Genomic DNA, 18,115 nt, shown 5'->3' with positions numbered 1-18,115 from the left:
ATCGTAAGAGTGTGAGATTTGTCAGGATTGAAAGACATGTTCCACTTGTTAGCCCAGTCTGTGATTTTGTCCAGGTCTGCAGAGAGTGAGGAGGCTGCAGACTGCCGATCTGAGGGATGAAGAATGGAGCGACAGTGTGTAGAGTCATCAGCAAAGAGATAGAGAGGATTTTCAAGAGAGTCAGAGAGATCATTGATGAAGACCAGAAAAAGCACAGGGCCCAGAACACTGCCTTGGGGAACTCAAGCCTGAACAGTAAGAGGAGATGAGAGAAACCTATTCAGGGCCACACGTTCACTACGACTAGAGAGGAAGTCCGCCAGCCATGCGTGGAGATTTCCATGGATACCAAAAGAGGAGAGTTTGGTGAGCAGAGCGGGGTGCCAGACCATATCGAAGGCACGTGATATGTCAAGGGAGACAGCTCTAATTTCCTGTTTGGCATTGAGGACCTCCATCCATTGTTGAGAAAGCAGAAGCAGCATGCCCAGAGTAGAGTGACCAGGTCTGAAACCAAATTGATGATCAGAGATCAAGCCATTGGAGAAGAGGAAAGATTTCATATCTGAAGCAATGATGGATTCCATGACTTTGCTGATAATTGGGAGAAGGCTGATTGGTCTGTAGTTGCTGGGATCTGTTTTTGCACCTTTTTTGTGCAAAGCGGTGATGTTGGCAGATTTCCAAGCAGATGGCAGATGACCTTGAGCAAAAGAGAGGGTGAAGAGAACAGAGAGAGGGAGTGCAAGAGCGGAAGAACAAGATTTTAGGACCCGTGGGCTGATGCCGTCAGGTCCAGTTGCAGAATCAGATTCGAGGGTTGACAGAAACTTTTCCACCTTGTCAGGAGGAAAGGACACAGAGTACAGGAGCAGCTGGGTACGACTGGGTACGGTGGGTACAGAGAGGGATGGGTTTGAGACACAAGATTTAGAGGCAAACACAGAGTTGAGGCATTCAGCTTTTTCACGTGCAAACTTGGTCACTCATGTCCAAATATTAGCCTCCGAGCTCAAAAGGTGCCTGAGTTAATGGTCAGAAGAGAAAGGAAATTTGATTAATTAAATAAGTACTTAATTAATCGCTAATAATTAAATAACTCCTCAATTAATTGATTAATCAAAAAACGAAAAATAGCGTTTTTGATAAAGGACCTGCGCACTATTGTGCCGAAATTTCAGCTTCCTAGCTCAAAGGATGGCGGAGATATCGCCCAGGCAAACAAACAAATAAGAAAACAACCAAGAAAACAACCAAGAAAACAAACAACCAGAGTGAAAACTGAGTATGCCTGAGATGGCATAGGATGAGATGGCACCGAGTATGCCTGAGATGGCAATGCCTGAGATGGCATAGGAAAGGTGCGGTGTACAACAAGAAAGCAAGAAAACAAACAACCAGAGTGAAAACTGAGTACTCCCTTTCAGCGTGCGTCCCCTACCGAGCCCCCTTCGGTGCCCAGCAATGACGATTTGCAATGCCTGGAGATGGCATAGAAAAGGTGCGGTGTACAACAACCAGAGTGAAAACTGAGTACTCCCTTTCAGCGTGTGTCATTGCCAAGCCCCCTTCGGTGCCCGGCAATGACGATTTGCAATGCCTGGAGATGGCATAGGAAAGGTGCGGTGTACATCAAGAAAGAAAGAAAGACAACATCAACCAGAGTGAAAACTGAATACTCCCTTTGTTACGGATTCGGCCCTTCCGTGGTGGTGGTTTTCATCCAGGTGAAACATTTCTGGTTAGGTGTTATTATTCTTATCGGGGTTGGAAGGAAACAGTGATTAATTGTTGTTTAAAGGAAATGGTTATTGTGATTAAAAGGTTAAAAGCGCTCATGGTAAAAATGAAACAGGAAATCGGATCGTTCACCGGAAGACGTGATGCGAAGAAGAAGAGGTCGTGAGGCAAAGGTTGGGGAAGACGCGGGTCGAAGCTCCGTTAAGGGGGTGGTCGAGCGAACGTTGCGAGTGAACTTTGAGACCTTGAAAGGAAGTTTGTGCGATAGGTGCTATCGCCAGAGTATTGAGGAACCTGCGTAGTCAGGTATCGGCATTGAGGTTCCGGAGAATCCTTGCCTAGAGGCTCCGGCTCGAGTGAGAACCGTCCGCCATTTTGCCCCGCGTGCTGCGTTCATCGGAAAAGGTTTTTGTCGCGTCGGCTGGTCTTATCCTCCGGTGGTCTGCCGGGGATGGCTGTGCACTAAAGCGGTATTTGAAGATTACATGGCGGTTCACTGATTGAACGGCGAACGTGTACGTCGGCGCGTGTCTTTGGGGATTTTCCATTCTACCGCGAGCTTGCTGGGTGTTGGACCACGTGACTTCTGTGTCGCTTCGACCGCCTACACCTCAATTGATCTTGATCGGACATTGTTCCAACGATCGCTGGAGCGAATCAACTTCGCCTTGGAGAGTTATAGAGACATTGAGGAGTGCTCGGTTCCATTCCCTGGGAGTGCCGTGAGTTTGAGTTAAGTTACTAGATAGGATGGTACCATCTTAAGATTGATTATATGGCTGATTGCTATCATTGTTGTATGGTTCTTCCTGTGTGCTTTTAAAAACATTATTTGGTTTGTGGATAATCATTTGTGTGGTTTCAATATTGATTTCGACACGGAATAATATATTTTTCTGCCGTGGCTCCTCTCGGGGTTCAGAGGTATACCAAGGCCAGGAGGTCGGGGAGGAACACGTAACAGAAATTGGGGGCTCGTCCAATTGACTCGTGGGCTCGAAATTGGGTCTGCGTCCAGGATCTAAAATTCCCTAAATTTAGTCCGGGAAAGAATTCCCCAACATTCCCAGAATTCCCAAATTTGGAACTTTTTCCAACATTCCCAAATTTTTCCCAAAAAAAAATTTTTTTTTTTTAATTTCTTGTGTGAAGGTTAACAGGTGTTAACAATAGTCACCATGGAGTTTGACGCAGATAAGTTTGCAGTGACCCCCTAGTGAGGCACAGTTCAGAGCGCTATTAAAATCGGACCTCTTGGTATTGGCCAGACATTTTAGCTTGGATGTTCGAATGAATATGAGGAAAGCAGAGATGCAGAGATTGGTGATAGAATCTCTGGTGGGACAAGGAACATGGGAAGAGGGAGCCTTGGATTGGTTACCCGAGGAACAAGAAAATGTGGAGCTCCGGAAACTGGAGATACAATTGCAGAACCAGGAAAGTCTAAAAGCAGAGGAAAGGAGAGCTGCAAGAGAACTCGAAGAAAGAAAAGCAGAGGAAAGGAGAGTTGAACGAGAACTCCAGGAAAGGTTAGAAGAGAAAAAAGCACAAGAAAGAGCAGAGGAAAGGAAAGCAGAAAAGGAAAGAGCAACACAGGAACGAGAACTCGAAGAGAAAAGAGAAAAGGAAAAAGCAGAGGAAGGGAGAGCTGCAAGAGAACTCGAAGAAAGTAGAGCAGAGGAAAGGAGAGTTGAAAGAGAACTCCAGGAAAGGTTAGAGGAGAAAAAAGCAGAGGAGAGAAAAGCCGAAAGGGAGTTAAGGGACGGTGAAATGGCACTTCAGCAGGAAATTAGACTCAAGGAGCTGGATGTAATAAAAGAATGGGGAGAGGTACCATCCATGCGACTGGTTCGACACCTAGTCAGAACACCTGGGATGTTGGCAGACATGTGAGGCTGGCTCCACCCTTCAATGAAAAGGAGGTAGCCAATTTTTTTGCACACTTTGAGAAAGTGGCTCAACTGCTAAAATGGCCTGAGGAGTCCTGGACCAGTGGACCATGTTAATGCAAAGTGTTCTGGTGGGTAAAGCTCAAACTCTTTATTCGGCTTTACCGATTGACAAATGTGCAGATTATGAGATAGTGAAGAAAAACATTCTCAAAGCCTATGAATTGGTCCCGGAAGCTTACCGGCAAAAATTCCGGAATGCCAGGAAGAGGGAGAGTGAGACCCATGTGGAGTTTGCCAGAATGAAAGAAACCATATTTGATAGGTGGTGTGATTCAAAAGGGGTTGGGAAAGACTTCGAACTATTGCGGCAATTGATCCTGGTGGAGGAATTCCAACAGTGTGTCCACGAGGCCATTAAAGTTCATCTGGAGGAAAGGAAAGTACCAAAGCTGTATGAGGCAGCAGCCATGGCTGATGACTATGCCTTAACCCACAGGATGGGGTTCCACAAACCTAACTTCTCGCCTCGACCTAGCCAGGGGAGCTATGGTACATCAGGGGCAGAGGACGAAAATTCACGGGGGCAGCCTCGAGATGAATATGAGGACCACTCTGATACCACGACTTCTAGAAATCCGAAGACAGCAGTTCCAAGGCAGACTTATCCTCCGGGAGGCTCGAGACAAACCACGAGGTTCTCCTCCGGGCCTACTTGCGCTTTTTGCCATAAACCTGGACACTTGATGTCCCACTGTTATGCTCTGGGAAAGGAAAATCAGAAGCGGAGTTCGACTAGTACAACTCCGAATGCAATGGCAAATGTGAGTAATCGCCTTCAAAAGGGTTACCAACCATTTATTTCAGAGGGGTTGGTGTCACTGGATGGAGACCCGACTAACAGGAGACCTGTTAGGGTATTGAGGGACACAGGAGCACATCAATCTTTAATGCTTGAAGGCATCTTGCCATTGTCAGAGGAGACAGCAACTGGTGATAGTATTCGTTTACAGGGGATTGGTGGCTGTGTTAGAGCTCCACTTCATGTCATCCATTTGGAGTCCGATTTGGTGTCAGGACCGGTCACCGTAGGTTTATAAGCCACTCTTCCTGTAGAGGGAGTATCTTTGGTTATCGGGAATGATTTGGCCGGTGGTCAAGTTTATGGTAACCCGATGGTTGGTAAAAAGCCCAGCAAGGAAAATAACACCACACCAGTTAGGGATGGCGACAAATTTGACAAGTTATTTGTAGGTGGACTGAACTTCAAAACAAAGGAAGAAGTTCTGACCTCTGTTTTCAGCAAATATGGACCGCTTCTGGAAGTGCGGCTGGTAAAAGACAGGGAAACACAAAAGTCAAGAGGGTTTGGCTTTGTCACGTTTGAAAACACAAAGGACGCCAAAGTGGCAGAGACAGATTGGAATGGTAAGGATTTGGAGGGTCGGACCATAGCCGTAGAGAAGGCAGGCCGTAGGCTTCGAGGGGGCTACAGAAGAGGAAAACGTGGTGGTAGTTTTGGTGGTGGCCGCAGTCGATATTACTACGGAGGCTCCCAGGGTTACGGCCACTCCCGCAGGAATGATAATCAGGGTAGTGGCCGAGAGGGACACCGCTATTACGTGACCACAGCGACAAGCGGTCCACCCGTGATTATTACGAAAGTTCGAAAATGTTGAAGTGCTGAATGCTGCGGAGCAGCCGAGAGAAAAAAATTTTTCCTACACGGATTAACCGTGAACGCCACGTTCCTAAAGGCGTCTATGTAGTGAACTTTCCTACATGGATTAACCGTGGACTCTACGTTCCTAAAGCGTCCATGTAGTGAACTTTCCTGCACGGGCTAACCGTGAACTCCACGTTCCTAAAAGCGTCAATTTAGTGAATACTTGCAGGCCTCACCACCCCAACCACCATGGAACCTGGCTTTCAGTTTGGCCTCCCGGGAAAAGTGTTGTAGTTTTGCTTGAGTTTGGATTTTGATTACTACCCCTTAACCTTCATTCAAAAGAAACGAAAAGTAAAATCAGAGGGGGATGAGATGGAGTTTGGCTTTGCAGGAGTCCAACTGGGAAATTGAACATGTAAAGGGCAGGGACAATGTCGTGGCTGACGCTTTGTCCAGAGTCAATTAACTTTGGAAACCTCTGTGGGTTGTTCGAAGTTTGTTGCTTTATTTTTGGGAAATCGTGATTATTGTTGTTCACGGGAATTGATGATTTGGGTTGTGAGTTTACGTTTGTTGGTTTCAAGAGTTTGCGGTGTTCAAACTTTTTCTTGAGGGGGGGGGGGAGGGGAGTGTTACGGATTCGGCCCTTCCGTGGTGATGGTTTTCATCCACGTGAAACATTTCTGGTTAGGTATTATTATTCTTATCGGGGTTGGAAGGAAACGGCGATTATTGTTGTTTAAAGGAAATGGTTATTGTGATTAAAAGGTTAAAAAGCACTAATGGTAAAAGTGAAACAGGAAATCGGATCGTGCACCGGATGACGTGGAGCAAAGAAGAAGAGGTCATGAGGCAAAGGTCGGGGAAGACGCGGGTCGAAGCTCCGTTACGGGCGTGGTCGAGCGAACGTCGCGAGTGAACTTTGAGACCTTGAAAGGAAGTTCGTGCGATATGTGTTATCGCCGGAGTATTGAGGAACCTGCGTAGTCAGGTATCGGCATTGAGGTTCCGGAGAATCCTTGCCTAGAGGCTCCAGCTCGAGTGAGAGCCGTCCGCCATTTTGCCCTGCACGCTGCGTTCATCGGAAAAGGTTTTTGTCGCGTCGGCTGGTCTTATCCTAGGGTGGTCTGCCGGGGAGGGCTGTGCACTAAAGCGGCGTTTGAAGATTACACGGCGGTTCGCTGATTGAATGGCAAATGTGTACGTCGGCGCGCGTCTTTGGGGATTTTCCATTCTACCGTGAGCTTCCTGGGTGTTGGACCACGTGACTTCTGTGTCACTTCGACCGCCTACGCCTCGATTGATCTTGATCGGACATTGTTCCAACGATCGCTGGAGCGAATCAACTTCGCCTTGGAGAGTTATAGAGACATTGAGGAGTGCTCAGTTCCATTCCCTGGGAGTGCCGTGAGTTTGAGTTAAGTTACGAGATAAGATGGTACCATCTTAAGATTGATTATATGGTTGATTGCTATCATTGTTGTATGGTTCTTCCTGTGTGCTTTTTAATACATTATTTGGTTTATGGATAATCATTGGTGTGGTTTCAATATTGATTTCGACACGGAATAATATATTTTTCTGCCGTGGCTCCTCTCGGGGTTCAGAGGTATACCAAGGCCAGGTGGTCGGGGAGGAACACGTAACACCTTTCAGCATGCGTCACTGCCGAGCCCCCTTCGGTGCCCAGCAATGACGATTTGCAATGCCTGGAGATGGCATAGGAAAGGTGCGGTGTACAACAACCAGAGTGAAAACTGAGTACTCCCTTTCAGCGTGCGTCACTGCCGAGCCCCCTTCGGTGCCCGGCAATGACGATTTGCAATGCCTGGAGATGGCATAGGAAAGGTGCGGTGTACAACAAGAAAGAAAGAAAGAAAACAATCAACCAGAGTGAAAACTGAGTACTCCCTTTCAGCGTGCGTCACTGCCGAGCCCCCTTCGGTGCCCAGCAATGACGATTTGCAATGCCTGAAGATGGCATAGGAAAGGAACGGTGTACAAAAAGTTTACCTTCAGTTAAGAGCACACCATTGGACTAGCATTTGGTGTCAGATCTGTACGACTGGAGTCAGTTGTAACAGATAGACAAATTAAAGATTACAGATTCTATTTTGGATTCCCGACCAGAGAAGGAATGATTTGGTTGATACTTCCGAGGCAAGACGTTGCATCACACAGTGCCTCCTCATTCCTTGAGTTTATTTCCCATGTTTATTCCTCATTTATTTCCCATGTGCTTTTTTTAAGAAGGGTCAAGGCTCATGGAGGAACTAAACAAGAAAGGACAGTAAGTTCACAAACTTCAGAGGCATGAGGGGGTTGGATATTATACAGTCACGTGAAAAAGTAAGTACACCCCATGTAAAGTTTTGACTTTTTCAACATATTTCAACATACAGCTATTTGATCTTCATTTCAACAATATTGATAGATAAAGCTGATATAATATAACAAATATCATGAAACATTTACATTTTGTAGTCCATTGTATCATTTAAATAAACATAAATGCAAATTTCACATGTGGAAAAAGTAAGTACACCCTTGGCTCTAATAGGTGGTATTGCCCCCTTTGGCAGAAACAACCTCAAGTAGGCGTTTCTTATAATTATTGTCTACCAGTCTCTGACATCGACGAGGATAAATTTTTGCCCACTCCTCCTCAACTCTCCAATCTCCTTTGAAAGCTCCACAATTAAACCATATGATACAATAAACCTACTAGGTTTTACCATAACATCAAAGTTATCCTGGAATCCTCACATGACGCAAATAGCTAAGTCTTCCTCAAATAAACTAGGAGTCCTGTTCAGATGTCAAAGATTATTCTCCTCTCAACAGTTGCTCCAACTATATAAAGGATTGATTTCTCCTTGTATAGAGTACTGCTCTCGCATCTGGGGAGGTTCGAGCTCCAACATACTTACTGGACAGAATTGAATTAAAAGTAATTCGACTTATCAACTCTCCCAATCTGACCTCAAAACTTGACCCGCTTGAATTACGCCACAAATTTGGCGCTTTCTCTTTTCTACAGATATTATTTCAGTTTCTGCTCCCAATAGCCCAGGAATAATAGATTTAACCCGGAACAAATTCAAACAAAGCTGAAAATGTCAGGATATGTTCAGAAAACTGTCCTGAACAACATACTAAAGTCCCCAGACATCCGCCTTGTGCTTCAACGGAAATTCAAGATGGCGTCCAAAATGGCGGCAATTTTGGCATTTTATCATATTACCACCTAAAAACATGATAGAAATGCAAACAGGGTGTCAAAATACATGTTTTCAAGCACGAGGATTGTTTTAAAGATTACATTACGAGTTTATATGACTTATATGTGTCATTCGATCGATTATGAACAATTTCAACTCCTTATAAGATTATATTTTATCATCATCGTCTTCATCACTGTCAAGAAAAACTGGTCTCGTCTCTTCCTCTTCTCCATCTTCATCCAGCAGTGATGGAAATGGTGCAGCATTGTTGCAGGTCTGGCCATTGCACTTGACACATAAGGTGGAGCAAGGTAACCCCAAGCTTCCTGCAACCACACGACGAGCCACAGCCATCTGCTTTGCAGCAGCATGATACCATGTTTAGCAGAGTGTCAGGGGCAATGGGCTGGTCTGTTTCAACGGGAATGAGATTGTTATCCTGCAGTCTCCATCCCCACTCTGTTGGCTGCAAGGGATTGCCTGGGAAGTGGTGGTTTGCATGTTATGTTCAAACAAGATGTTACTGGATGTGGCTTTCTTTGCCCACCGCTGTTGTTCAACTGCCTTTGTGGAGCTGGTGTTATAGCCATCAAATACAACAGTGTTGCCTGCTCCATAATGTTTCAAAGTATAGGAAACGTAACAATGACACACATCACTGTACTTCGATGGTTGTGGCCAGTACACCGACTGCAACAGATGACCCCCATCCACAACGTAGCGACACTTGTCGGGCATGTCCGGCTGTGCAGGGACAAACGATTTCAGGAGTGTACTTAGGGCACTCTTGCTTGTCTTCCGCATGGCGCCATCGTGAAACAGGGAAGAAGGTTGAGGGCCAAGTTCGTATGCCAGAAACTCTTCCAGGTCCGAGCTAGTCTTCAAAACACAGTTTATCTTGTTGAAGAAGAGATCAGGATTCACGACTGTGTTTTGCCCCCTGATGTTGATGCTATTATGCTTATCATTCAACGTCTTCACTTTGTCGCTGCGGTGCAGTGTGATCTCTGTGAAGCGTTTGCCGGCTATCCTAGAGTAAGACCAACGTTCACTGCATCATCACAGTTGACCGAGACATCAGCTACAACTCCAGTCGCGATTGACACCAGACGGTCTCGTTGATAACCAGCAAATGGTGGATGCGCCTGCAACCACTGCACGAAAACACCATGATCCGTGTTGAATTTTTCTTTGGTGGATGAACGGAGATCCTTATGTTGTTCCGAGTTAGTTGTGTGTACACCAGTGAACTCCTCCAGATCATCACAGACAGGGACACATTGAGGTAAAGCATGAACCCATTTTGCCAAGGTACTGTCGGTAATACCTCGACCATGGGTCATTCTCCCACTCATTTTCAGCATCCTCATCAAGAACTGCTCGATTGTTTGATCAGAGAAATTCCCAGCCCAGAATTAATTAGCTCGGCGGATTGTGAGGTAACCTTTGTCAGTGAACAAACTATACTCATCAGGTGGCATGACTTTGTTGATGGATTCCATCTGCTGGAGGTAGAGTCTGGCAGATTTGGCATAAGGAAGACGACCAGCTGCGTGGAAATGTGGAATCATCTCCCTTACACTGTGAAGGTGGAGCTTCCAATCACCTGTCCTCTCAGCTCTGACAAAGTTCAGCATCAGGATAACCTGATGGACGTATTGCACCCATAGCTTGCCAGTTCTACTATGGCTAGCTGCTTGGTCAAGCTGTTGTGACAGTAGTTGGTGGAACTGCGTAACAATTTCGTCCTCTTCTACATTAGCGGTGCCTACATCTTGGTGAATAGTGTTGTCGTGCACACAGGCCAGGTGTTCTCTGTCAGTCTGGTTTAACGAGTCAGACTTCTCCAGCAGGACACTTATGAGAGCTAACAAGGAGAGAATGTGAGCCCGCACTGCTCGAGAGTAAGCATGGCCAGTCAGCATGTGTACCACAGACCCATTGGCATACACTCTTCCCCACAGTTCCACTAACCCACTCCCTGACATGATATGGCCTATACTACCAAGATATGACATCAGAAGATGAAATCCACCAAGTCGAACAATCACTCTGTCCAAGTCGTTGGAAGCAGCAACTATTTCTGAAGCCTTCTGGAACAAAGGCTGATCAAAAGTTACAGGACAGATTTTCAGATCATGTTTTTCACTTTGTTCTTGGGCAAAACACAGTGCAGAGTAGATGGTGCTGGGGTTACTAGGATCAAGATTGATGAAGGGGAGAGTTTAAATTCTGGAGGTATGAAACTCGACATTCCTCACAACAGTTTTCATGAATCCACTCCAAGCAACTCGAGATGATAGGTTCAACACATACCCAAGCATCCAAACCAAATCAAAAGCTGTCGCTTGAAGAATTTGACTGTCAGAAATGTTCAGAGACTCAACTGTTACACACTGAAGCCCAGGAACTGGCGGTTTGCTGCAAGTCTTGATGGGGATTTGCGCAAATGTACCTAATAGCTCTGTTGATGGTGCTTTCGCTGTGCGCTTGATGGGCGACTTATCCACTGTTCCGTAAGGAGTTACACTGTATGCTATTCCACCCATAGCATGAAATGTGTTGTGACCGGTCAGCGTAGCTACGTTGAAGTCCGCATTGTCAAACACAAATTGCGTAAAACCATTCAAGCCATAGGAAGGTTCGCAAGTGGGTATTAGACTATTCTCAAAGCGTTGCACTTCCTTGTAATCGTCAACAAAGGTGATACTGCTCAGGATATCTATCAGCTCACGTGAGGCGTAGTTGCGATGTATGTACAATGCAATGGCAAGTAGCAATGGTGAGCTAAATGACCTCGGCCTGCAGGTTGAAATGATGGAATGGGCTATGGCCGTGCACCGTCTGTTTACAACTCTAGACTGTTTATCCTTCGGATCTAGCAATTTTTGCAAGAAACGCTTTAGTGAGTCAGGAATCAAGGTGTTACCATTCTCAGTGTCTTTCATTGTGGGGTATTCAGTGAGATCATAAATTGATAAGCGAATATCATCAAGAATAATTGATGCAGCCATTTCAATTATTCGATCATTTTCGTTATAATTCCCAGTTGTTCTGTCGGTCACCCACTTTTCACGAAGGATCCGGTGCGCAGAGTCACGAAAACTGACAATGCTTGTCTGTCCAGGGATACTTGTGATGATGATGTCCTCACCATAACGTTCGTTCAGCTTCTGTTTGAAGTATTTGATGGAATACCCTTCTTCACCTTGAAGAAACGTTTCCATATGTTCCATGAGCACCGAAATAGAAAACTGACATTCATCATTCTCATCTATAAATGAACAGAGTGTATTGAAGGCATAATCTCTTACAGCGTCAGCTGGTTTGCCAACGGATTGTGTTTTCTCAGTATTAGAAAAGAACTCAACACCACAGGCTCTATGGTATTTGGCCTCAGCTGCTACCAAATCTATGACAGCATCTATTCTCTTGGCAACTTTGTTGCCCCACTCATCACATATTTCTCTTGCGAGTTTCGAAACACTGTCCTTATATTCAATGGTCTGGACATTGCTGAAGGGTTTCCTTCATTTGAGTGCGATTTTGCTCCTAGTTTCTATCATAGCGGATATATCATATATTTCTTTTTTAGATTGTCCTTGGCACAAGCAACACAATTCTAGCAAGGTCAAGCGCATAACGTCTTATCGGAGACCAAAATGTGCCAAAAATCATAAACTTACCAGTAGTATGTTATCGAGTACTTTAGATACAGTTTGTTCATTTCTCTATCACAATCAAATACATTGATTTGTGATGATGATGCTAAAAGTGACAACACAGTGACGTGAGACTACTACTGAGAAGTCAGGTCATCTAGCGTGACAAAATTCGCCTATGACGTCATTCGCCTATGACGTCACAATACCATCGCGTTGCCCAGTGGGAATAAGACATATTATAAAATAAACCTAGTATAAACCTATAATAGAATAAACCTAGGTCCTAAGAGCCTAGATAATATGTTTCAGAGTTACGGCCGTTTTTGGCCAACAATGACCTTGATAAATATCATTTGACCTTGAAAATGACACATATAAATCCTATAAACTCATAATGTAATCTTTAAAACAATCCTCGTGCTTGAAAACATGTATTTTGACACCCTGTTTGCATTTCTATCATGTTTTGAGGTGGTAATATGATAAAATGCCAAAATTGCCACCATTTTGGACGCCATCTTGAATTTCCGCTGAAGCACAAGGGCGATGTCTGGGGACTTTTAGTACGTTATTCAGGACAGTTTTCTGAACATATCCTGAAATTTTCAGCTTTGTTTGAATTTGTTCCGGGTTTCACCTTATTTGGTGCTAATGCTCTTGGACTACAAGAACTTGCTGCTTGTCGACCTCCGCCATTAGCGAGACCACGGAATACTCGACAAGCCACTACATCTCATGATTATTGCGTGGCCATTGGCAACTCAAGGGTGGGTCGTTATGATGTTTGTTTCTTCCTCTCCACTGCCAAACTCTGGAAATCTTTACCCTCCCATGTCTTTCCAAACACTTATGACCTTCCCCTTTTCAAAGAGCAGATTTTTTACTTCCTCAAAAACTCTGAGACTAATCTCTCTTTCTTCACTTTTCTATCAATGCAGTTCTTTTATTCAGGCCTGGCCTCGATGAGGACTATATAGTCCGTGACTGGAGTAAAAACCACCTTTAGAGGCCATTTTTCCCCGCAAAGCGGGAGTTGGCCTTTTTCGGGAACCATGGTTGTTGTTGTTTTTTGGTCCCCTTTTTGAAGCAATGTTTTACGGCCGTGACTGGAGTCTTCAACATAAAAAAAGTTTAACATCCATCTGAGGAATGGCACACACATTGATGAATCACCCTGCCTGTGAAACACTGGGATATCTGGGTCAGGATTCAAATCTAGGTTAGACAGCTTACAGGCGAGTGAGTATACCTCCAGGACACATCCTGTCAGCCCTATTAAATGATGTAAAGTTAACATTCAGTTGGCAAAACCTGTTTTATTAAATGAGATGACTTGACAAAATAATTCTCACACCTTCTTTCGACGAAGCCTTCCTTTTCGCACTGAAAAGAGAAGAGTAAAGATAGAAAAGATGATTTTCACATTCCTTGTACAGAAAGTTTCATCATCAGCACAACCTATAACTTTCAAACCTGTTGTCTCCGAACAGGGATGATTTTGTTCAACATATAATTCCTTCAGTGGAGGGGAGGGGAGAATGCTCTCTGCAGTAAATGGGTGGAGAAGGCACGACTGAGGACTTTGTTGAATGTGGTTGGTAAAGGGATATCAGATTTGTGGGATTTTTCATACGTTGGGAGCAAAGGGAGGGATGGGAAACTCATCACCCAAAAGGAAAAGCAATGGATTCAATCACAGTGATTTGAAAAGTAAATATCAGGAAATACTCTGCCATTTTGATGATGAAGTGTGGATTATACCAGAACCTTTATTTTCATACTAATGAACACGATGTCATGCCAAACAAGATACAAGTCAACCAAATAGGCCTACACACATCGTCGTCATCATTTTCATGTCTACACTCCGATTGACACACTTGGAAATGAGAAGCAAGGTCTGACCTGCCCCACCTGACCTGTCCCACAACTCTGACCTGCCTCATAGAATCCTGCAGCCTTTTCTAACAATATGCTGACATCTACATATACATTCCAGAACGAATCCTGATGTCTTCTCTGCTCCTGCATTTGGTCCACCATGGTATCATAGCAAGGAGTGATGGATATTTCCAGGGCTCCCCGCATCATAGGATCGAGGTATAAGAGCATTCTGCTTCTTCATTTTGATCTTAACTAATGCTGAGAATCTCTTCTCTGAAAGGTAGATGGTGACCATGCAAACAAAAATGGATATGGCTTTCCCTGCCAGGGCCCAATGTTCAGGAAATTTAATCAGAGATACCCAGAAAACCCTGTTATAGACTAATGCAGTGCAGGAAGAGTTCTGCATGAAATCCGTGTGCAAATCAAGAAATGACTCCATGAGTTGCCCCAGTTGAGCCCTTTTCGTGTGATCGGACACAAAAGGATTCACGATCCACATCATTTCCTTCATAGATTTGGGCTCATTTTCAGGAAAGTACAATCTCAGATTTCCCCCCAGTAGCTTGAGATGAAAGATAATGAGGTCCTTCATCTTCTCTTCCAAAGTAGGAGCTCTTTCTTCCCACTCACTCTGCTTCAGAAAGTTGTCCAGGGTGACGAAGTCAACAAAGTTCTTTTCCTCACCATGACCTTTCCACAAATATATTTTCTGGTTGAAGCTGTTGATCTTCCCCATAAGCGTCTTTGGGCTTCTTGAAAAGCGCTATATAAAATAAATGTATTATTATAACTTCAAAGATGTCCCCACCTTGTCCCTGGATTGACAGGTTCAACAGGTTCAAGTGTTCAAATATGGAGGCCAGTCTGGTAAGCTAATAGTCATCCTGAAACATTGAAGCTTTCTCCCTGTCTTCTTCAAAGAACACAGACAATTCGTCTTTCAGGGCCAGAGCTCGGGAAAGCACTTTACCTCCAGTCAGCCATCGGACTTCTTCATGGAACAGCAGCTTAGTGCATGTGGCATGCATATCTTTGCACAGTTATGAGAACAAATGGGATTTATTGGCATGCGCACGGATGTCATTCACTATTTTCATCGTATTGTTATGTCGGTGGGGTAGTGACATATACAGATCCAGGTAGATCTGCGTAGGTATTATGCTCTGCCTGTCGTGATAGGGAACCCCACATGTAATAAGCTCTGTTTAGGCGGTTTGTTCGCATAAGTGTATATTTGTGGTCATACGAGGATGGCTTTCTGATAAGTAGAATAGGGATTATGCTAATGCCCCGGTGTGTCAAACCTGTGATCATCAATGTGTCCCGTATGGTAACGCACCATACACATTAGTTAGGCCCATTATTTACACCACACAAACACTACTTAAATCCCCCCCCCCCCCCCCTTCGCCACAATAACAATAAAACTTACCGGAAGAGCAGTTAGGAAGTGGCCGCACATTACGCAGGCATGGCGATGAAACATCGAGTAAGCCAGGCAATAGATACCACAGGACGAGGGCCGCCAATTGGCGGAGTGGGAGAGGACTGGTGAATGGCCAGGGGAGGGGCAAGAAGCTTCCCTCGGATTGGAGGAGGGCGCGAAGCACTCAGCCAATGGGAAGGGACGGACGCAATAAGAACATTTGAGAGGACAAGAAGCGACGCACTGATTGGCGGGGAGAGAGAGCTGACGTCATGAGACAGCTGATAAAATGACTCTCAAGCCGGCATTTTGCCCTTCTTGTTCTGGTTCATCTCGTTGTTGGACTGCCTCTTGCTCTGGAGCCTGCCTGCGAGTGTGTGTGGACGATCTGCGTTCTGGACCTCGGTGCAAGTAGTTGCGTGCCCGCCTCGTCTCTTCGTTCCCCTGTTCGTTTGGCATCTGGGATTGAAACAGCTGACAGGAGAGGTGGCGTGTGGATGAGAGTACAAGCGCTACTGCGTGCGAGGCCATCGAGGCCTGTTTTGCACCAACGGCTGAGCAGTTCCCGCCAACACCAGCGCCGCGTCCGGACTGTGTGATCGAGTTGGCAACGTTGACGAGGACACACTCTGCAGACAGAGATAAGCTCGCACCACACAAAACACAACGGTTATTTTTGCTATATCCTCCTTCGTCTGTTGGTTAGGTCTGGTGTGGGAGCGCTCCGATTTAGGATCATATTTATTTACCGTCACGTTCTTTGTTCTCGGGGTCCGGAAATAAAGCCGTGTTATTCTTGTACATTCAAAATCCGTGTTCGTTAGTTTAATTTTCTGCAGGTTTGAAGACTGCTCGGGGATCGCGTCAGGTAAAGCTCCTGCTTCTTCTTCTTCTTCTCTTTTCCTCCTGCGCATATATAGTGAGTCCGTATTTGATAACGCCTCAAAGAAAGCTGAATTGGTCATCCGTGGGTGCTCAGTTTTAACGGAGTTATCCACAGGACAGTATGTTGAAGAACCTCTTCAAAATCGTTTTTTTCAGTCTTTTTCACACAACAAATAGCCATGAGGCAGCTACACTTCTCGATTATTCAAACAGTGATTGTAAAATTTTGAAGATATGCTTTTGATGCGTGTGACCACTCCTTGGAAAACCCCAACCATGGCAGCAGCACGATCAGTAGTCACAGACACACATTTGCTCCAATCCAGGCCTGCCTCCAAACTGACAAATTCAAACAGCTTCTCAAATATTGCTTCTCCTGCCATTTGCACGCCATCTTGGAGGCAGAACACATAGTGCTCTGCTATCTTCTTTGTTTGCACATTAGCAAATCGGCAATATGCAATCAGCTGAACATCATTGCCCATATCAGGTGGCTCGTCAAATTGCAGTCCAAATCAAGGAACTTCCCTCAGCCTTATGAGAAATTGATCTTTTAAGTTGTCCGCAATTGAGGTACATCTCACAATCATCTACTCTGCCACAAAACATCCCACAAAACCCTCTGACAGCAACCCTCTTCTGGTGAAACTGCCCAAATTAAGACTCTCTGCTCACCTTCACTCTTTCATTCCTCTTTTCTCCCACCTCTGGAACAAACTCTCTCACCCTCTTCAATCCCACTCCTCCCTCCAGGTCTTTAAAACAACTGTTCACCACCATCTCTTATCCTCCCCAATCCAAAACCTTGATCTTTTCTACCGCCGTTAAAACACCCCAAATTCTCCTCTTTCAATCCCCAACTTCTTTCCTGAAATTCCTAGTAGTGTTAATTTGCTTTAGGACGTGTACCCCTCCCTTTTCCCCCAGCCCACCTCCTTCCGCAGATCTACCGACATCCCTGTTCTCTACTGTTGTTGCGCTTGTGTGTTTCCCTGTATCTCCCCCTCTTGTCTCCTGCTCCCTTCATTGTATGTTTTATGTGCCTGTGCATGTTTTCATGTTCAATGTGTTAGCTCTTACACGAACCTCGATTCTGTATGGTGTATACAAAAAAAACCAAACTCTTCTTCCTTGTACAATTGGACAGAGGAATTCTCTTCACCTTGTCCACTGCCTTTTCTCCTCCAAAGAGTTACTCAGCAACAACTTCCAGACATAGCAGGATCACATTCTCTGTTTCAATGAATACCTATTTCTTCTGCAATATGATGTGAGCTATATCTTGAGAGATGTTAAGACAAGTGGCTTCACATCTCGGTCCTGGTAAACCACTGCCTCCTCCTGCAAATTATTCTGGCTCCAGTGTGCGGCTGGTGTTGTCTCGAATAACTTTATCGACTTAATTTGGTGCTGCACATGGTTCAAATGGGACTGCAGCTTTGAAGAGGAAAGACAAGCATGTCTGTATCTCACAGGGCAGAAGAGGCACTGTGCCAGAGGGAAGGGATTCAAGCACTCATCTCTTGGTAAAAAAAAAGAAGCCATACTTCACATAATCCCACTTGCACTTGCAATGTTTCAGAATCAGAATCAGAAGAATCAGAATCAACTTTTTTGCCGAGTGCATGAATGTACAAGGAATTTGTGGTTTGATGGGCCAGAACTTGCTGGCGGCTGTTCTTGCTCTTGTTCCCTTCACTTTCCATCCACTGCAATTGCCATCTACTCCC

The 18,115-nt window shown here is 45.0% G+C and overlaps 1 protein-coding gene across 1 annotated transcript in view; it reads right to left on the bottom strand.

Annotated features, from left to right (window-relative positions):
* Positions 1–18,115, bottom strand: part of LOC137419780 (NACHT, LRR and PYD domains-containing protein 12-like) — a 294,580-nt gene that overhangs the window by 194,893 nt on the left and 81,572 nt on the right. The window contains exon 8 of the mRNA XM_078770462.1: positions 13,542–13,570. Within this exon, the coding sequence (XP_078626588.1) occupies positions 13,542–13,570 (29 nt within the window). The remainder of the gene's footprint in view (positions 1–13,541; positions 13,571–18,115) is intronic.

This window comes from Myxine glutinosa, chromosome 1 (assembly GCF_964187855.1).
Source record: "Myxine glutinosa chromosome 1, kmMyxGlut1.1, whole genome shotgun sequence".
Lineage (NCBI taxonomy): Eukaryota > Metazoa > Chordata > Myxini > Myxiniformes > Myxinidae > Myxine > Myxine glutinosa.
The sequence above is the reverse complement of the archived record's forward strand: the minus strand, read 5'-3'. Positions and strand labels throughout refer to the sequence as shown.